Source organism: Drosophila innubila, chromosome X (genome assembly GCF_004354385.1).
Source record: "Drosophila innubila isolate TH190305 chromosome X, UK_Dinn_1.0, whole genome shotgun sequence".
In the NCBI taxonomy this organism is placed as follows: Eukaryota; Metazoa; Arthropoda; class Insecta; order Diptera; family Drosophilidae; genus Drosophila; species Drosophila innubila.
This window is the reverse complement of record NC_047626.1, coordinates 19953350-19975569: the sequence shown is the minus strand read 5'-3', so window position 1 is coordinate 19975569 and position 22220 is coordinate 19953350. Positions and strand designations below refer to the sequence as shown.

Sequence of the window (22220 nt, the reverse complement as noted above, 5' to 3'; positions counted from 1 at the left end):
TTTGCATATATTTTTTTATTTTGCCAAACATAATATACCTTTTAAATTTTTTAGGTATAGGCAAAAACAATTTTCTGTCGCTAAAAATAGTACACGTATTTTTCGTGTGCTTAGAGGTTCAATTTATTTCTCAATTTGGATTTAATGCTAGACCTTGAAGTGAGCTTAGTCTGCAGACCAAAACGTGGTATTAAACAAGAGAGTATTAACTAAAGCTATGCTGTAAAACTATCGATATGAACACGAAAGTATCGATGGTATGCTATCTAAAGACTTTGTGTCACGTTCAATATTTATCAAGAAACGATAAAAAAAAACTATCGATAGTTAGAGGTTAGAGTGATACGAATAACTCAAGAAATTTTTATTTACTATGGATTAATATCAATACGTTTAGTGAGCTTGGGTTATCGATGACTCTGAATATAAAATTAATAGTTGAATAATATTTCTGTAAACAGCATCAGAGTATTTAATAAAGTATGATTAATCCACTCGCAGTAATTCAAATTTTTATTTTTTTTTTGTCAATAAAATATGGATAGCTCGTTGATTATGTTGATGCCCTTAAAATGATGATAAAATAAGCAAATAAAGTGAAAACCTTTCAGAAATAAAATAAATTGACCTCGAAAATAAAGCTATGGGAACTCAAGTATAATAATAGCTTTACGCTCGGGTTTCTGTTTGATGGTCACTTACCCGCACTTTGCGTACTGTCTTGCGGCTGTCGTTGCGTATGTTGATGGTTACGTTAACGTCCTCGCCGTGAGTGTACCATCCTTTGTCCAGACTGGCTTTCAAGCCCACACGACCGTCGTGGAGTAGAAACGGCTTATCCACAGATCCTTGTGGGCCACCGCAGGGTCCAACGCTAATGCCACCAATGCCACCGGTGACTCCGGCGTTGCTGTGTGGTGGCAACATTCCACTGCCAGTGTTGTCGCAGTGCTGCAAAATGATGCATGCAATCGGAGGAGTAGTTTATCAGATACAGATACATAGAAACCAACCGAAAATCTCTCAAAACTACATACATTTTTGGGAGATTTTCGGTTGGTTGCGTTTTCTGTGGCAACCCTGAAAGTGTCTTACTAATTTTATTTCTTCTGGGGTTGTAATGATTATGTTTTTTAAATCAAAAGTGCAAAGCAACAATTTTTTGTATTATAGTTTTATTAAAAATTTACCAGTATTATAGCTTGATCTAGATTTTTGTAAATAATAATTTAATTTTCATTTTTGTATAAAAATTAAAAAATAACATAAATTTAAAAATTATTATTTTTAAATAATGGTTGTTTTTTTAAACAAATTAAAGTAAGAGGTATTAAAAATAAAAATTAAAAAAAATTATTCCGATATCTTTATTTTAAATATTAAATTGAGATTATTTTAGCGAAAAAAAGTGGCAGATAGACCTAATCGGATATATGTGAAGAGCCTTGTCATGAATACATGAATTTAGCTACTTTTGGAACATATCAATTCTTGTTGCATTGAACAAAACGGTTAACCGTTTGGGCTTATTATTAATTGACTTGACATTACCTCCTGGAAGGACTTGCTATAGCAATGAAATGGATCGTTGGGACACTTCTCGATTTCACTTTTGCTGCGTCCAAAGCGACCGCTGAACCTAAACGACTTTGGCGAGAGACGCAATTTGGGAAAGGAGTCGCCGCGTTCTGACTTTGACTTGGACTTGCCACCGCTGCCACCTCCACCGCCACCACCACCGCCGCTGCCGCTGCCGCTGCTGCTGGGTGCTTGCTCATGGCCACCAGATGGATGGGCGGCATCGCTGCTCAGTGGGGGCGTGGCACTAGCTGGTGGCGATTGTGCTGCCCCAGCGCTGTGCTGTCCGGCGTAGGCGGCGTAATGTTCCGGGGCCGAATGCTGATGAAATACATCGGTGCGATAGATGACGCGTACTCCCATCTTGACGGAGGCTCGACGATGGAATTTCTCATCTGTTTTATCCGCTGCAAAGATTCAACAAGATAAGGGGAAAGTGGCAAGTGGGTGGTGGGGGGTGGGGGTTGGTTGATGGGATGTGGGTAGGAGGAGAAAGGACAAGGCCAATTGGCCAATTAGTCAAATGATGCTAAATATTTAAATGCCGTTGATGTTGCCGCTGCCGTTTGCCGTTGCTCGCTAAGTTACAGTTTTTGATTGATTGATTGACTGATCGATTGCAGGTTGATTGAATTTGTCAATTTTATTGTTACAGTTTCAAAAATTTTGAGATTCGAATTGATTGGGTCGTTCGTCATTGTGTCCGATATGCCAAATGAATTTGATTGCGCATTGCCAATGCTGTCAGTTAGTTGTTGTTTTTGTTTTAATTGTAGGTTTTTTTTTTTTTTTTGTAATTCTTATTGTTTTTAGGAGCTTGTGAGGCAGGCGGCTGGCCACTTGAACGGGTTTGTTTATGAGTTGATAACATGAAATACATGAAACACACACAGATACCCTGCAAACATTTTCAATCGCAAAAAATTTTAGACTGCGATTCGCGGTTTAAATATGTTTTTTTTCTTACCAGAGGTCGCAGATATTGTTCAGCACTTTGAGATTGTGTATCTTTAATTATATTAAATTTTCTGAATTCTGATGTTATTGTTCAAGCTATTTAAGTTTTTAACTTTGTGGCCGAATATAATTATAATTATATTATAGTCAGTTATTCATATAAATATTTGCAGTTTTAACAGATATAACAAATAAAAACATATGTGAATTAATTTCAATTCCAAAGAAACTACTGATGACTTGCGTTATCCGCTTTCATCATTTTAATTTTTAGTAATAGTCAAAAGTGTTATTTTAAGTTACTGCTCAGTCACGTCTGTGTTGACTGTTAATTGCGACCTCTGGGTTTTAGTTATCGTCAACTTAAACGTTTTTCTATTGAAATGTTTATTTTAAGAAACAATCGAAATTCGTTGAACTATCGAACTATCGCCAAAAATTTTGATTGGTTGGCATTGATAAGTTAGCTAAAAAGCACTTGTAAAATGTTTGCAGGGATAACAACATAGTGAGACTGACAGAGAAGAGATAATATTGAAATACAGAGAGAGAGAGAGAGAGAGAGAGGTAAAGAGAGGTATTGAGAATTTCATACACATCAACAGTCAGAGAGAGAAACAGAGAGGTAGAGAAATAAATATTTATGTATATTGAAGGAGAGACAACAAATAGTACGAGTAGACGTCAGCTCGTTAGTTGAACTGGCCACATTATTAACACACACTGGCAGACACACTCGCACACACAATTTTCAACTATACTTTTGTTTTTATTCATTATATATTTTTTAGTTATTTTTATTATTACGTCTTTTCTTTCATACTTATTATTAATAAAATAAAAAAAGAAATTACAAAATAAAACAAGTGGGAAAGACTATAGTCGAGATCCCGACCATAGGATACCCGTTACTAATATCAATATATATTAAAATACTTTAAAGAAATTACTTGTATTACTATGAAAACATTAAATTGCCATGACTGCCGTTCTATTTTGTCCGATCTTGATGCGATTCAGTGGGATAATAGATAATATTACTAGATAACGTTAATAACCATAAAAACTGTATTATCTTAAAAACTGTGGGTGTGGTGGTTTTTTCGCGATTTGTGGGGGCGGAGGGGGCGTGGCTTAAATTTTAAACAAACTTGATCTGCGTGGGGTCTATAGAAATACTCTATCTCTTTTAGTCTTTGAGATCCTCTTGTTTATACAGACGAACAGACTGTTTTTTGCGATTTGCGGGGCGGAAGGGAGCGTTTTAAAAATTTAAAGCAAACTTGACCCGCTCCAACACTTTTAGAATCAGTGGGTGATTCTATCTTTTATAGTCTCTGAGATCTAGGCACTCACACAGACGGACAGACGGACGGACGGACAGACGGACGGACGGACAGACGGACAGACGGAGATGGCTATATCGACTCGGCTGTTGATGCTGATCAAGATTATATATACCTTATGTGGTCGTAGATGCCTCCTTCTCCCTGTTACATACATTCCAACGAACACAATAGACCCTTTTACTTATTTTTTAAGTAACGGGTATAAACACTCGCACATACAACAATTTGTAACTCATTTTGAACTCATGCCAAGGCGAGACATCAATTACGAAATATCAAAGACAATGACAACGACACAATGTTTAAAAAGAACGACAAGTTACGACTTGTTAAGAGAAATTGATGGCCACTTCGTCCAGTTTCTTGAACCGAGCTGCAAAAACAGCAACAACTACAGCGGCGCAACAAACGCATCAGACATCGGCCCAAAAAACATGATCTCTGATTGGCTCTCTGGGCTTGTCTCTGAGCTTGTCTCCGATTTCTTGCTGTCGGATCTGCTGCTCTCGGATTTGTTCTCTGACTCGGTCTCGCTCTAGGTGTCCCTTGCCTCCTGACCCTAGGGGCATCAACTCATTGAGACTCCACAGGAGTGCCAGCTGGAGGGTGTACGATAAGTGCAATTAAGCAATAAGCAAGCAACTGATCACAATATACACACAACACACAACACACACACACACACACACACTCCAACACACACATGGAAATAATAAAAATACCAAAAAATATTCTACACTTTTTGATCTATCTATCTCTAAGTCTAACAACAAATTCTTAGTCATATGGCTATCTTATCTACAAAAAAATATACAAATGTTTAAGGGAAGAAAATTCATTTCTGTATTATTTAAATGAAGTTCATAATGAATGATTCAGTTTCTCAAAGCACAAAAGAGAAAAACAAAAATGCCATGTTTCGAATTACTTTAATAAGGGTAGGTTTTAGTTGGTTAGTTTTAATTATTATTTTATTAAGACAATTGTCATTGGATCCATTGTCATAAAAGTGATTTTGATGGGCTCATTTAGTGATTTTTTCCCCTAAAATTATTTACGAGTATTTGAACTCTCCCTAAAATTGCAGATTTCTGTACTTTTTAACTATCTTAAAGATTTGTATCGTTGCTAGGGATATGTGGCTATGTAATTGAAGCAAAACAAAAGCAAAAAACAGGAACTTATAAAGGACAGCATTTACCTTCCCATTGTGTCTTTTGGTTGCTGCTGACAACCGCTAGGGGGCGCAGACTGTCCATCGAGCGCCTTAAGTTCAACGTTAAGCGTTTTCCTTTTATGCTTCTTACAAAACAACTTGGGCAGAAAACACGCCTACTTCGCTTTAGGTAACTGGTAGTCAATTTCAGTTTTTTTAAATGGGATTTTTTTTAAGATTCTTTACTACATATGTGCATATAAAACTCCATAGAAAGTTGTTTTCATACTTTCTTATATTCTCTGAAATTAATTCGCCTATTGTAGTTAACTCAAGCAAAAGGTTAAATTTTATATCGCAATTTTTAAGTCATTGGCACAAAAATCCAGGCACATTGGTATATAAACTAGATACGGATACATAGTTATACATAGAAAAAAATACATAGATATAGATACTTATGTATACAGTTGGATTTAGTTACCTTGCAAATGCCTAAAGACAATTGGAGCACAAGGACGAAAAACAGCAAGGCCAACGCCCAACGGCAATTCGAAAGGAAAACAAACTAAGAACGAACTGATCGAGTGGGTTTGACTGAGCAATACCCTGTTCCTTGGCACACTTACTACTATACTTTATTTTTAAATATTCGTTTAAAGTTCTTCGGCTTTTCTGAAATGTTGCAAGGATGATACCTTACAACTTATTTAATAAATTAAATCAAGATTGAACATTATTTAATGTGAATATTCTGACTCAATGTGAAATAACTGACTCTGGTAAGTTTTCGACAACAAACAGACAGATAGCACAAAGTAAATCCTAATTTAACTTTAACATTAGACTACTTCTTTTCATCTAGCCAACAGGGTATACAGGACAAACATCGAAAATCACAACCCGAATTCCCAATCGCCAATGACAGAAAGTAGATTCGTCGAAATCGTGCATCAGGTTTACTGAAAACATTTAATATTGATTCTATGTTTGTTGGCTTTTATATTCTTTTTTTTTCTATTTGCTGGTTTTCATTTTCAATTTTCGAATTATATTAATTTTTAGCTACCGTAGCCATCGCAAAAAAAAAAAAAAAAAGAGCATGGACACCCAAAAAAATCTAAACTGAAGTCGAAATCAATCACAAACACAATTCTCTCACATCTCTGCTGACGTCACCAGTATCATCGTATCATTGAAGAGGATAAAGTGCTCAGGAGTTTGGGGCAGTTCGGATTTTAAGAGGACGGGGGACGTGTTCATCAATATAATTGAGCGGTGAAACTTGTTTTTGATTGTCAAATTACTCGGGCTTCGTTATCTCTTTGGTCGTCTCGAGTGGTTGAGAAATAAAACTCACTCTCTCTGCTCGATAATCTCGTTTCAATTAGCGCTGGCAATGGTTTGATGAATGGATGAATGGAGGAAAAGGAAAATGTAAGTGATTTATTATACTGTCTACCTAATGATATTACCCCTTTCTAATTAAAATCAGTCAGTACCTAGTAAGTTATTTTTCGAAAAACTTATGCTTTTTCAGTCCAATCTTGTTGGGTTTTTAACTATTTTAAGTGTTTAATCCTTATTAAAGTTATAATAAGAGTATTTCTAAAGCTAACTACAAGTGTGAACTTCAACCTTTTAAGTGAGCTTTAAACTTTTATTAAAGTTTACAATAGCTTAGAGAGCGTTAAAACAGTATTATCTTTCTATTATGTTGTGCTTAAAGTTCTAAAATGTATTAATTGTATTTATTTAATGCACTTAAACTCATGTGCCCACACAACTTGATAAAACTGCTTTATAAAGGAAAAATTTTACTAGATAAATATAATTAGTCTTAATCTTTATAGAATATTTTCCATTATGTGTTCTTTTTTGTCAAACTTTATATTTTTACAATCTTATGGAACACTTTCAAAGATATTTCACAGCAAATATAATTTTATTAATTACTTTAATTTAGCGACATTGATTTATTGTGCACTTTTTACATTTATGTTGATATGTCCTTGCAACCGTTGTCGTTTCTTTTGTACGTCATATTTTTTTTTTTTAAAACTTGAATCTCTGAACCTTCGTTCTAATACCTCACCTGAATGTGCGGTTTCCTCCGAATGAATGGGTAATGGGGGACGGAGTCCAAAGTTCGGGGCGAAATATGCATAAAACTTACCAATGAAGCAACGCACATCGTAGCTGGTGCCAATAGGAGCTCCGTAGTAGCGTTTTGCCGGTACCAGTTGGACACTGGGCGGTGCCTGGGCGGTCAATGACAAGGTGAATGGATGGGCGCCATCACCGAGACGCTTCAATAATGCCTCCTGCAAGTACAAAAAAAAAAATAAAGCTGAGCAATGCCGAAAATAATTAATGGAGTCAACCACTAAGCCCTGCATAAATCGCATTTGCAAATTAAAATTTAATATTTTAATTGATTTTTTTATGTATCTTCAGTCTAAACCGCGTACACTAACAAAAACAAGCAACTTTAAAAAATTTCGCAATTTATTGTAAATTGATGATATTAAAGTATTATTTTCACTTGGGACACCAACATTTTCTTCCATTTTTTATTCTCATATGTGGTTTTGCAAAGTTGCTGTGCTTCTGAGAGCTTTTAATCCAGGAATTTTCAACAGAAAGGTAACTTTTGTGGACCGCAAAAAAACAAAAAAGTGCAATCCTGAAACAATGCATTTCGGAAAGTAAGCCGAGCCATGCAAAAAAAGGTTTTTTTTGTTAGCTTTACTTGTCGTTTCTCCCAACTGCAGCTTAAAGATGCCACTTAAATTTACTTTTCTTGTCATTATTATTTACATTATGCCACATTTAAAATAATAACGATAGTGAAAAAGGTAAAGTTAATGATAAATTGATAAAGTAATGACAATCAAAAGTTAAAGCTAATGCTAATAAAATAAAATGATTTTAACAAGTACAGTGTGTTTAATGGAAATGATAATTTAAATTTTTTTTTTTCGATAATGATAATGATAATGATAATGATAATGATAATGATAATGATAATGATAATGATAATGATAATGATAATGATAATGATAATGATAATGATAATGATAATGATAATGATAATGATAATGATAATGATAATGATAATGATAATGATAATGATAATAATAATGATAATGATAATGATAATGATAATGATAATGATAATGATAATGAAATGATAATGATAATGATAATGATAATGATAATGATAATGATAATGATAATGATAATGATAATGATAATGATAATGATAATGATAATGATAATGATAATGATAATGATAATGATAATGATAATGATAATGATAATGATAATGATAATGATAATGATAATGATAATGATAATGATAATGATAATGATTTCTTATGTAATGCAAGATCCAATGTTGATTATTATAATTTTGATATCATTTTTAATCAACTGCACTAACTGCACTATTGTTTTTTCCCTGTGTATCTGAGTACAATATTTAAATGTGGACACTCGCACACACAGTCTCACTATCACATATGTATACTATATACTTTATAATACTATTCGGGAAATAAGAGATCATTGCAATATGAGCATTAGAAATGCTCGCATAGTTGTAAATATTTCCACATTAATATGTATAATACATTTGCACAAATTTTAATTGTAATTATGCGTTTTGGCCTTGTGATAAGCGAAAACCATTTTAAAATCCGGCTTTGTTTTGGCTTTGCTTTTTGTTTATCTGTTCTGGTTTTGTCGAATCATTTGCATTTGATTATGTATTCAGTAAATTACTGGTCCAGGTCCTGTTTCTGCCTCCCTCCCGAGTCCTGCCCTTGAATTTATACTTTAATGTCTTATCGTCGGCGCGTGTATCTGTGTATCTTCGGTTTCAGCTGCGATGTGCGGGACAGCAACATGGCCACAAGAGCACACTTATTTCCCAAATCTCTTCGTCTTGGCCCTCCTTTAATTTTGGCTATGACTTTGCCTTGAACCGATGTCTGTGGCATTTCAATAAAAAGTATTTAACCTTCTCCACCTCTTATTGTCTTGGCTCTATGTACGTTTTGTTCTAATTTAAGTGCGTCGTTGTTTTGGAATTGGGATTGTGAAAAGGAGCAGCAAGGATGTCTCCTTAAGCTGCAATTGTCAGCCAAAGCCGCACAAGGTCTTTAGGCATGAAAGATGAATGCCTAACTGTGTTCAAGTTTATCTGTTGTCGCTATAAGTCTGATACTGTCAAAGAGAACAAATCTTTTAGATGATTGGATAACTTAAGTTTCTTCTGCAGATGAAAAGTTTGACTTGTCTATAGAAATGCTTGTGCTATTTTTATCTCAAAGTTCTTATAATATTATTGTGTAAATTATGTTTTGTCTCGTTTTCAGAGTTTGCTTTAACTTCACTATCTATTCTTCTCCACTCTCGTCGACTTAATAAAATTTTAAAAATCGGAAGATTAATCTTTTTGTCCATAGGTTTACCACACCGCCTTTTCTTATACTCTACTGTACTCTACTTGTCTTATCTGTGGTCTTCTCTAGTCTACTCAACTCAAGTCCCATTGCAACTACAACTAATTAACTCATCACTAATTTAGAGTCGCTTCTGTCTTAGTTTTACAATAAACTAAAGACTGTTTCACTTTTCGATAATTTACACTGGAATTCTGGTATAGAATCAATCAAAAGTACGGGAATTCCGGACTTTCTCAAACCAAGTCCAATATTTCTTATTTAGCTCTCAGAAAATATTTTGATTTTCGGGGTCCTGTCAGAATTTTTTTCAGTTGTATCAAATATTTCAGGCTCCTTTGACTTTTTAAATGCAAAGTAGTTGCCATTTTATTAATTTAACAATAATATTAAGTTAAAATCAAGAATTTTAAACTGGTCGTTTAGAGTAATTTATTCTGTGTACCGTTTATCAATTAATCGGTTAACGCTCTGTTCTTATCTAAAAAGTACTAGAGGAACAAGCTCAGTTCTTTGTTATCGAAAAATTCATCCGTAAAGTAAACAATTTACCGCTTGACACACTAACAATTGTTCCCTGTTGACTTGTCTTGTTGATTTTCGTCCCTCTCTTCCTCTTAAAATGTCTTGGCCATTTCTCTTTCTAATTTCAGCTGGTTTTTCGTGATATTCTTGAAAACAAATTCAGCCGCATCTTATGATGTGCTTCTTTCCGGCAAAACGGCAAGTTATTAAAGTCAAATTTACTTAATTATGCATGTTTGTGTTTATGTTTGAGTTTTGTAAAAAGTCGAGAAGCTACTGCTAACAGTATATAAATAAGTAAATATATCATGCAAATCTAGGCAAAACCAGAGTGAGAAAACTTTGAGCTGAGAAATGGGTAATTTATACGGGGAACCTTCTAACTGATTCGAAAACCAAATTTTCTTTGGTGAGTTTTCGGCTGTCAAAAATTTGATGGATAAATTAATGATTGCATGTCAAATTTAATAAAACAGACACTTCAAATTGAAAGTTTCTGACCGTCAAATGAACGTTGTCTGTCACCCACACATACACACAGACATACATTCACTGAAAAGGAAATGAAATTGATTTTCAATTGATTTAAGTGCAGTAAACTGCCCTCTTTTAATAGACGTAGAAAATGAAGAGTAGTAGAAGAATAGACAGAAAAAAGGATAAAGACGACGACTATATCTATAGGAAATAAAACGTGTAGCATACTTCAAGGCGCACGTGAGATGCCATCATTTTAACTCCCCTTTAAAACGAAGTTCCGTCGCTTTCTGTGTTCTATTATGGCTGGCAATTTTCTTAAGATACTTATATGTAAGATGAAACAAGATCTATCCAAAAACTATTTTAAAATAAGAACCATTTAAAAAGATAAAGATGTCTAGATTTATTTTCTTTATTTTTAACCCCTTTTTAGTGAAGCTTTGGCTAGTTTTTCTGGCTTTCTCATACTTAAAAGGTAGAGGGAAGTGGAAATAGTCTAAATTTAACAGTACAGTTTTTATTTTTATTGAGGTTTAGTCGTAGTTAAATCTTTAGTTGTATTTTTCAAAAAGTTGATGAGTCGATTCTTTAAGTTGAACTTATTTCATTTTGGGTAATGCGATGCATAAATAGCAATTAGCGATAATCTCGATTGCTCAAGCACGCTAAACTAAAAAGGAGCAACTTTTCATTCAGGTTGTGAGACAGCGGCGCTTCCTCTCTTTCTTTCCCCCTCTATAGCTGTTTCTGTCAGTCTGCCTAGCTATCTGTTTGTTTGGTCCCCCTGGTGTTTCGTTACGAAGGTGCCAAAAACCGATGTTCCCAAGCGCTTCAGATACACCAATTTTTTATTGCGGGTGAATTGTGGGTGGTCGTGCTGTGGTTATTGGCTACGGATGCAGGTGGTGCGGGGGGTGGTGAGCAGCCAAGACACTCGCAAAAAAAAAAAAAACAAGTGGTCGGTTACAGTCGAGCACGCTCGACAGTAGGTTACCCTGGGCCCAGGTACTCTGTACTGAAAGTTGATTTTCGACCGATTGTTCCTATGGCGTCTATATGTTATATGGAACCGAATTAAACCAAATTTGGTTAGAATGTACAATAAAAGCATATTCTAAAAGTTTGGTTAAGATACCTCAAAAAACCAAAAGATCTACATAACAAGTTTGAAGTCTCTAGCTCTAATGGTTTCTGAGATTGACGTGTTCAAACAGACGGACAGACAGACGGACAGACAGACGGACATGGCTCAATCGACTCGGCTGTTGATTATGCTCAAAAATATATATACTTTGGGGATCTGCCACGCTCCCTTCTGCCTGTTACATACATACTGCCAAACACATTATACCCTTTTTTGCCCATTTTCAATGGGCTCAGGGTATAAAAAATGATTACGCCCGTTGGCTTTGTTGAGTTTTGCCTATCCGTTTTAATGGCGCTAGAAACTTGGTAGTCAAGTTGCGTACTGGACAGCTGCCTGGATATCCTGGCTGCCAGGATATGCTTCAGCGAATGCTCGACTTGTTGTTTGCCAAGTGCTCGTCGCCCTTAAAGTGTCTGCTCAACAACAACTACAAGCAAAATAACCTAGAGCACAACAGTCGAGCATGCTCGACATTGAGATACTCGATGCACGTACTACGTACGAACACAAGAAATAACAAATCAATTTATAAAAACAATTAACAAGAATTGTCAGCTATTTTTCTACCCACAATTATTATTTTACTTGTATATGAAAAAAATTAGAATCATAATACGATTCCTAAAAAAATGGTAATATTTCTAAATAAAAGTTTTATTGTCTCACAAAATCATGGAAAATTATATAAAGCAATTTAAACAAAAAAATTAATTCTTCTGTATGTTTTTATTTTATTTTATTTCGGCACAAAATCTAAATTGCAAGATATTTTTTCTGTTTTTATTTATTTTTTGATCTGTTGTCCCTAATACAGTAGCTTTAGCTCTTAAAATCTCTGATATCTTGATGTTCTTATAGACAATTGAATGGACAGGATTATAGCGACTTGGCTGTTGATACCGATATAAATAAATGATTTAAATATGCTTCATTGCATCTGTTTCATACATTGTCACATCGTTATTGTAATCATTGTACCCTTTGGGTAGCGAGTATGAGGAGAACACACAAACTAACAGAACACGTTCTTACAGGCAGAGTCCTGGCAGCTGTTGACTATTGCTCTGGATGAAGAACTTGTTTCGTGGACTGCATAATTTCAATTAGAATGATTGCAATGATGTTGATGCTGATGCTGATGCTGATACTTGAACTTACCTGCAAGGGACTGAGGGACTCCCGCGTTGGTTCCTCCAAACGTGGCCAAATCTGATGCAACGACATGATGGCCTCATTACAGAACCGCAGACCCATTACCTCTTCGTCCTCACGGCCATAGCTGCAACAACAAACATAAGAACACCAACCGCAACGATGATAATGAGCATCAACAACAACAAGTAAGGCAACAAATATAGCTGATGCAATTATTTATGTATTATGCGTACACCTGAAGGCAGTCATCGGTCTCTAACTCTCCTTCTCTCTCTCTCTCTCTCTATCTCTCTTTCTCTCTATCTGCCCATCACTCTTTACTCATATCTGCCTCTGTCAGTTATACTGAAAACTACAATTTCAATTTCAAAAATTGATGTTTCTGTGTGAGTGTGTATGTGTGTGCTGTCAATTTAGCCATTTTACGGCTAGCTAGCATTCGAAAAAAAAGTTATCAAAACAATGTGCAAAACAAAATATGGTATGTGCAGAAAATCTTATATAATAACCTGTTCCGGTTTTCATTATCGGCAAGATTTATCGGAAGTAAAAATCTTTAACCTCTTCTAGTTTAATTTTGCATATATTTTAATTTGGTGAATTTAAGTCTGATAAGGAGAAAAAAAATATAATTTCTAAGTACTTAGAAATAATGCAAAGTCAGAAAACACATTTTATGAAATCCTATAAAAGTGAAAGACAATACACAAACAGGTCTGTATACCATTTTCGAAATTCTTGTAATTGTTAATAACTATAATTATTAATTTAATTATTAATTATTTGATAATAATCAAACAAATTCAATATTATTATTAACACCCTAGCACGAGTAATTTTAAGTATTAAGTTACTAATAAATGTTGAAATATTTATAATAGAAAGAATCTTGAAAAAACTTCATTGTAAAATATATTTTATAATATATGATATTTATATAATTAATGCAGTAGTAGCTAACTAAGTAAGTAGTTGACTATCAAATCCATAACTAGTTGCTATCCTTAACTCCTGCCTGCATTAAACAGAAATTGAAAAGAGTGGCAGCTCTGTCGTGTGCTACTGTGTGTGTATGTCTGCATGTGTAGTGATTTGTGGTTGCACTTGAAGCATATCTGCCTCTGTGCATGTGTGCTTCCGAGTGTTGCTACCTTGGCTAAGAGCATCAACTTACCGAAATGTAAGCGTTAGCTGCGCATAGACACGATATCCTTGGATGGCTTTCGGGTCGACAAAGACAATGCCACGCAGCACCGATGGATTGTTGCCGGTCAGGGTTATCTCCCGTGTCGGCAAATACAGGGTGAGCACACAATTCGGTGAGGTCTTCTTATACACACGCTGTGTGCCAAAGTCATCCTTGTGTGTCGATCTGGAAAAGAGACGCAACACATACGTGTAAATCGTTTGATTCATTATATAATAATAGCTGATGTTGGACTACAGACTCTAAGGAATCCTTAGCAACTGATTGGCAACCCTAGCAACATTCTCAGCTTCTTTTGATAGCCAAAGCCTTGAGCAATTGCATAATTAACTGAGCTCGTAGCGTGTGGCAGCTGGAAAATCTGATTAAAATTAATTTGAAATTTGCATGCTCATTAGATGAACATGTCTGTGTGAGTGTGTGTGAGTATTGGTGTACTCTCTGTGCGGAGCTCAATCTAAAAATAGTTATGCAGCCAATTTGGGAAATTGACGCTGCCCACACGTGGTGAAATTTGCATGCATTTTGAATTTTGTGGCAGCTTCATTGATTTGCGCCCCGCAGAAACGGAGTTAATTGAGAAAGAGAGAGATTGTAAATGCTAATGCAACTAGATAAATAACAATAAATATTATAAAATCAAAGTTTACCGAAAATTATATACCCTTGCAGAACACTGTATTTAGATCAGTGGTGTCCTAGAGCACACAATAATATATTTTTTCCTATCACAACTGCTGTGGATTTACAAAATCAGTCACATCCTTTAAAAGTTTTTCACTCAAAATGTAAGATACGTTCGGTCGTTCTAGGACTGTCATATGATATGACAAGTATTTAGATTTTATCAACATATATTAAATCGGAATAAATAATTCAATACCAAGTTCAGAATTTCTGAAAAAAACAGAAAAGTTCTTCATACTGAATTGTACATTTTTGACTTATTGTTGGCAGCTATATAATATGCATATTTAATTATAAAACTACTGAGTTTGCTTTAGATATCTCATGGAAGAAATAAAGGGTATAAAATTATGAAATAGCGTTTTGTTTAACAAAATTTTAGGCAAATGCTTTGACATGTCGAATGACGCTTAAATCGATGGTATCAACAGACTGATGGCATTACCTGAAATCTGAGCAATTAGTAGTTGACAGCTGAAATGCAGTTTGCAGTCAGTGTGCCACACAGCAAAGCATAGAATTCTTGCAACATGTGGCAAGCCACTGCCGCCGAGTCCCAATTAAAATTCCTGTTTTACTGGTAGCTACAAACCTACATCACTTTCATAGACAGTCCGGGGCAAAATTCCAAATTGAATTGCATTAAAAACGTCTAAATCCCCCCAACTCTTTTGCCGCACATACCTTATCCTCTTTGGACTAAGCTTTTTAATTAGTTTCATTTGCACGTGTTATGGTAACCTTTGACTGTTGCAACTGTCAAATGTCCCATCCCCTCGACCTGCAATCGCACCTGCTAAGAACTGAACAAAGCCAACTCAACTTAATGATAGAGCAATTCCAAAGTCAAAGCAAAGGCTCAAGTGCACTGATTAAATCATATTTTTAAAAAATTTACAGACACTTTCTTCGACAACTTTTGTCCACAGTTGATTGTGATGCATTACTGAGAGCATCCTGAGTGTCTATTTAATATGATATATAGTATTTAAGAAGAACAAGAACTCTTTAAAATAGATTAAAGTCAAAAGTAATTTTCTATATTTAATATTAAGCTAACTTTATGCATTTAAGGAGTTAAATTTAAAAAATATTTGCAAATACCAAATCTAAAACGTTGTCTGGAATTCAACAAACATGAAAATATTTATATTTATATTTTTGACATATGTATTTACATTCTAAAAATAGTTTAAAAAGCTGGCGTATGAAAAAAAAAAACAAAATGCTGAAAAATGTTTGCTTACCATTTTTCTTCTAATTAGGTACCTCTTTTCAAAATTGCAGTATTAAAACAACAACCAGCTAAAAAAAAGTTACAATTTATATTTTGCAAACATATGTTAAAACTTGGTCAGCATATTCGCATTTTGGCATGTTTGCTAAATAAACGGCATTTAATTTAACTACTTTGGTGAGATTTAATTGCCCAAATGCTGCTAAATATTTTTTGTTGATGTCAAAGTTTTTGTTGTGACCGTAATTTGTAATGCAGTTTATTTCACACTTTCACATATTACGTATACGCAGCGTAGCAGCAATTTATTTAAGCGCCTGCAATCGAATCCGAATCAGAAGCAAACAAATTTAAAAGTGGTTCAACTTTAATTTTTGTTTACTAACAATCGCATATTTGTCTTGACCCAAATCTTTGCAACTGACCCAAAAAATGAAAAAAAAAAACAAACCCTCAAGTTGGAGTTTTAGTTGAAGTTCGTACTTGAAACAAAGTTACGTCCTCATTGAATCTGACAGCATTCTTTGAACTTTTGCAGGATATACACATAAAGTCTAGGCACCGGCTTCAATGCAGATCCCCAATCTGACAACTTTTGCTATATTTATTCCTTTTGTATTTTCCGTCAAGAAACTTTATTTTCAGCCATTGTTTAATACACTCACTCAATTGAAAAATGAAAAATCAGAACAATTTAAGTATATATACCCTATATAAAAACCATTTGTAAAAGAAATGTTTCCCCGTATAATATAAGAAGGCAACTTCGACCATACAAGCAAAAACCTGGAAAAATAATATTTTATTAATTATTTAATTTTAAAGCAGAAACTCAAAACTCTTCTTAGTTTTAAAACTGCTTATGAGTATTTTAAGAATCTTTATTACATTTAGCTTAAATTTTTGTTGCTAAATCCTTTAATTGGAATTTTTGGCACAATTCACAAACTGCGAAATGTTTTAGAAACACAATAGGTAAAATATTCCACCCGCAAATGAAAACATATTCTCCAATTTCCTATTGACCAAATGCAAAATGGCTGAATTAAAGTTACCTTGAAATATAAAAAAAAATTAGGGAGAAATATTTCTTAGCTTTCGGCGCATTCATAAAAATATAAAATATTTGCGACGTTGAATTCTCTAGCACTTTTCTTTCTACTTATTTCAAATAACGAGTACAAAGAAAAAATTATATGATTTAAAAATAAAGTGTTTTTTCTCCTTCTTTTCCAGCAATTTGCTTGTGTTCTCTTCTTCATAATTCACATTTTTGCTTTGGGCTTGAAGCTTAATTAAAATTGAAAAGCGATGTTCAGGAAAATGTTGTAATTGTGCAAAGGCAGAAAACTCAACTATATTGTTTTGAGTTATTGTGGATATTGTTGTTGTTTTGCTTGTTGATATGAGACTATGCTAAGGCAGTCTCAATTAAATTAAATTACTATGTGTGGAAGACAACATCAGTATTAAGTTTAAGACAATGTCTTCACTTTTGACGGCTTTCGTCAGCAATTAACTTACACATCCGAAAAATATGCATTACAATAAATAATTAATATTCCCTACACTTCAAATTCAATGCAGCTTAATAAGTAAAAGTTTGAGAATTTAAAAATGAAATAATTTAAATCAATATCCCATTTCTACATGATTTGAATTATTAAATTTTAATTGCATTGCCCAGACAAATGCATTTTAAATGCATGCTTTCTTTGGACTTTTTGCAGCAAATGTCTAATAATAAAATAATATTGTAAGAAAATATTATTTTTGGCATTGCAAACTCTCAGATAATTTGCGCAACTCAAGGAGACAGCAGAGATACATTCTTTGGCATTATAATTAATATTGCATGACAGTTAAAATGACGATTAAATTTGAATGGTATGCAAATGCATTTAATCAGTTCATCTAACAATGGAAGCATCAAACTTAAACGAACTACTTATATTAATCTAGCATCTCTTGTCTGTTTTTAAACAAATAAAGGTAACATTTCAAAGGCAAAAGCTGTTTTAATTTCACTGTACATTTATTAAGGCCAAGTTAATTAAGTTAATTTTTATTTAAAATCGTGGCAACAATGAAAATTATACTCTTATGTTTTTTTTAGCGACTTTAGGAAATTATTGAAAATATTTTCAGCTACTCAAGAGACAAAACCTCTTCCCCTTTCTTTTATACAATTTGTAGGATTTTCTCGCCGAGTAGGCATCTTAATTTTTCAATATTACTTGAACGATTGTTCCCAACAATAAAATTCAGAGCCCTGGCTCAATGATTTCAAGGAACTGGTATAATTCATTAAATTAAGCTTAAAAAACGAACAACAACAAAGTGAGAGGAATCTGGTTTTTAAGGGCATAGAACATCTCAAACGCTTAGATATCCAAAGCCAACAAAAACAACTACTTTCGAGGTAAGTTTTGACAGATGCATCAATATGTGTTAGCAATTTAAGTTGCAGCTTGTTGTAGGTTAATCATGCCACTAGAACCGCCTGTTATGAATGTGGATGCAACAGCAGCCACCTCCGAGTTTATACAATTTTTCGATGTGGAAAATAGTGAGTTCGATGATACTCTGGTGCTCACATTGACCGAACAGGAAATTCGTCTTTTTGCCGATCTCTACGATGAAGTGAAGTGTGAGAATCGAAATGAGCGGACATCTACCAAGCAGGAGTATAAGTGTAAACGAAGAAGAATTCTTGGGATATAGCTATATGCATAATCTGAAGGATAGACATACACATTAATATACCCGAATACGCACACATCTGCAGGCACACACACACACACTCTCTCTCACACACACACGCTCATTTTGTAAATTTAGGCAAACTAAAATTATGTTGCATTTGTGATCATTATAAATTCACCAAAGAGATCGAAAAACTCATGTTTAGATAAAGATAATAAAGAAGTCTAGGAACGTCCCCAGAAATATGTTCAACTGATATCTATTACGATTTATCTTAGCTATATAACAATAAGGATGGTACAAGGAGAAATATAAATATATAGTCTCCTCTTTTAAGATAAGTTTATTTGTCTTTAGTTCTTCGAAGATTGCGGAAATCAATCATGACGCTTGAAAAGAAATCTAAAGAATAATTTTCTTTTTTTGGCTTTATTCAACTCTTTTGGGATATAAGTTAACATAAGTTAACGCGACGCGGTTTGACTCCAGCACAGATGCTGACTCAGCTCTGGGCCGGATGTCTTCACATAGCAGGCAATGCACGAGGCGCAAGCTAAGCGTTTCTGCGGCCGCTATGATTTTTGCATTGTGTAACTTGATACATTTTATATTGTACTTTGTAGCTTCATAAGTCTCTTTTTGTCAACTTAGTTTTTAGTTCTTATTCTGCATGCCTTGAGACATCAAGTCCAAGCCAAACCAACTCCCTCACTAACGTGTTGTAACAAATATTAATTATGTTAATAAACTTAACATTTAATAAATGAACATTAAATAAATAAAATCAATAATCATTTAATTGGCGCCCAACGGTAACGAATCTCGCGCTCCGTCCTAAGTCGCGTAGCCGTGGATTTAAATAAAAAGTCTTCGAATCAGATAAAAAAATCTGAACTTGTGTTTGTGTTGTGAACAGTGCAATCGTAAAACGAAGCAACTTAACAAGTAACATTTAAAACAGATAAAATAAGATCTGAACCTTTGTTGTGTGTTGTGACACTAACGGCGCTCGCATTTAAGTCTGCGCTAAATACTTCAACAAATTCGACATAACGTAATCTACGTTTAGTGCTGTGCAGTGTACCTGACCTACGTCAACTTGGTCAGTGCAGGTGTATTGGATTACACAAATCATTTTTTTTTATACACCGAAGCCGCTGGAGCTCTTCGGGCAGCGGTGTGTCACCAGTATAGCGCGCAAGCTAATCTGGGCAGCGTAAAAAATTCTTTCTTGTGCGTGACCGCAGCGAGGGAGACAACGTCAACGGCGAATATAAGAATACTAGGGCTACCGCATAACTTAATAAAAAACATGTAAGTGAGTTTTTCATCCACACATATTTTAAGTACTGCGTGAGGTAGATAAAGTTTTTTTTTCCCTTTAAAAAAAAAAAAAATAAGAAAAAATATATAATAATAAAAAATTAAAACAAATAAAAAATTCAACAATTTACTAAACTGTGTTTTTGCACATCGTTTATTTTGTTCTGCAAATCCAACTGGCCATTGACTGTCCTATTGTTTCCACAAATGCTTTGTTTTGATTATCTTTAATAGATGTACTAATCTGATTCTGTGGCTAGTTATCATTTTTTTTTTTTAACTAATGAAAAAGGCTTTTGAAAAATATAGAGACCCTAATTTTAGAAAGTCCGACTCAGAAGACTCAGATAATAGCGATATTAGAGTAGAAACATACGAAGAAGTACATTCAGATAAAACAGATATGGATCCCCAGCAACTCAAGGCTTTGGTTGAGTCAGCAGTTTCGGGTGCGCTCAGAGCACAGGCAGAGGCATTCAGGGAAAGGGATGCGGCTCTTAAAGAGAGCTTCAACCGGCAAATTGCCGAGTTAACAGAAAAAGTCACAGACTTAAAAGTCACAGCGCCTCCGATTGAGACTTTTGAGGAAATACAAATATTGGACAACGTCCGCTGTGACGAACCTCTAGACGCGGTCAAGTGTCTCGCAGAGTTTACGGGCTCGCAAGAAACTTATGTTTCTTGGCGACAGGCTGCAATGGCAGCGTATAAAATATTCAGACGATATAATGGCAGCTCTCGCCATTACCAAGCGGTGATAATCATCAGAAGCAAGATAAGGGGTTCGGCCGACGCAGTTCTGTCTTCGTTTGCCACGATCCTAAATTTTGATGCTATCATCAACCGCTTAGATTTCACTTACAGTGACAAAAGGCCAGTTCATGTCATAGAACAAGAAATGGGCACTCTCAGGCAGGGACAACTTACCTTGCCACAGTACTATGATGAGGTCGAGAAAAAACTCACCTTACTCATAAACAAGGTAAACATGACATATGACGCAGCACTAGCTAAGGGCATGTGTGAGAAGTTTAGAGGGGATGCCTTGCGCATATTCATTTCTGGCCTCAAGCGCAGCCTCTCTGATGTTTTGTTTGCGGCACACCCGCTCGACCTCCCCACTGCTTTGGCACTCGCACAAGAAATCGAGGCCAATCATGAGAGATACACCTTCGCGGCAAATTATGCCAGGAGTATCGAGGACAAGGCTCGAAGACCCGAGCAAAAGCCTCAATTTCAGCAGCGGCAAAAGGGCGCAGAAGCAGCCGAGGCACTGCCTGCCCCTACAAAAAGCCCTCATTACACGCGGCAACAAAAGCCGCAGCAACAACAGCAGCCCAAACAGTTCGATCAGCGTAGTGGTAGGCAAGGCAGCGGCAATAATGATCCGCAGCCAATGGACGTTGACCCTTCAATGTCTAGGGTACTGATGCCGTCGCAGGCACCAGCCTACGCCAACTCGGCCAACCCACAGGCGTTCAAAAGAACGAACACCTCTGACCGAGCAACGGGTCAGAGGCGTCAAAGGGTAAATCATACCACTCAGAGCCAAGAGTGTGGAGCTGAGGGGTATGCAGCGGCAGCTAGGAATGCTGAGGCGCAGATAGCCGATGATTCAGACGGCGACTCTGACGCTCTCAATTTTTTAGGGGTAAGTCCCTGCTGCCCTTCATCAGGCGGGAAGTAGCGGGGACTCAAATGAGATTCCTCATCGACACCGGTGCGGCGAAAAATTACATCCGGCCGCACCATGGGCTGAAAGGAGTTCGCCCAGTCGACAGCCCATTTACAACCCACTCCATACATGGCACTACCAAAATTTCTGAGAAGTGCTATGTATCAATGTTTGGAAAGAAGGCGACTTTTTTCCTTCTCTCAGAATTGCAAACATTTGATGGAATCATAGGCCTCGATCTGCTGACAGAAGTCGGGGCTGAGCTCTGTCTAAACTCGAGCCAACTCAGATTTGGCAACAATTCCGAACCGATCTTATTCTACAAATGTGTGGATGTCAATTTCACTAATGTAGATTGCGCAGACGCACCTCCCCTGATTAGAGAAAATTTTTTAAAAATGTTAATAAATAGGAAGAAGGCGTTCGCAGACGCTAATGAGGCGCTACCGTACAACACATCGGTGGTAGCCACCATTAGAACGGTTGACGAGCAGCCTATCTATACTAAGCTGTACCCTTATCCTATGGGCGCAGCCGAATTTGTCAATAAAGAGATTCAAGATCTTTTG

The 22220-nt window shown here is 35.5% G+C and overlaps 1 protein-coding gene and 1 long non-coding RNA gene across 2 annotated transcripts in view; one reads left to right on the top strand and one right to left on the bottom strand.

The window, feature by feature from the left end:
• The window catches only part of LOC117787986, a 78077-nt gene that overhangs the window by 11442 nt on the left and 44415 nt on the right, over window positions 1-22220 (bottom strand). The window contains exons 2-6 of the mRNA XM_034626641.1: window positions 13991-14188; window positions 12820-12940; window positions 7217-7364; window positions 1552-1985; window positions 703-951 (exon numbers count right to left, since the gene is read on the bottom strand). Of these exons, the coding sequence (XP_034482532.1) occupies window positions 703-951; window positions 1552-1985; window positions 7217-7364; window positions 12820-12940; window positions 13991-14188 (1150 nt within the window). The remainder of the gene's footprint in view (window positions 1-702; window positions 952-1551; window positions 1986-7216; window positions 7365-12819; window positions 12941-13990; window positions 14189-22220) is intronic.
• On the top strand, window positions 18165-18906 carry LOC117793675. The gene is made up of 2 exons (XR_004618298.1): window positions 18165-18369; window positions 18428-18906. It is a non-coding gene; the product is annotated as an uncharacterized LOC117793675 (long non-coding RNA).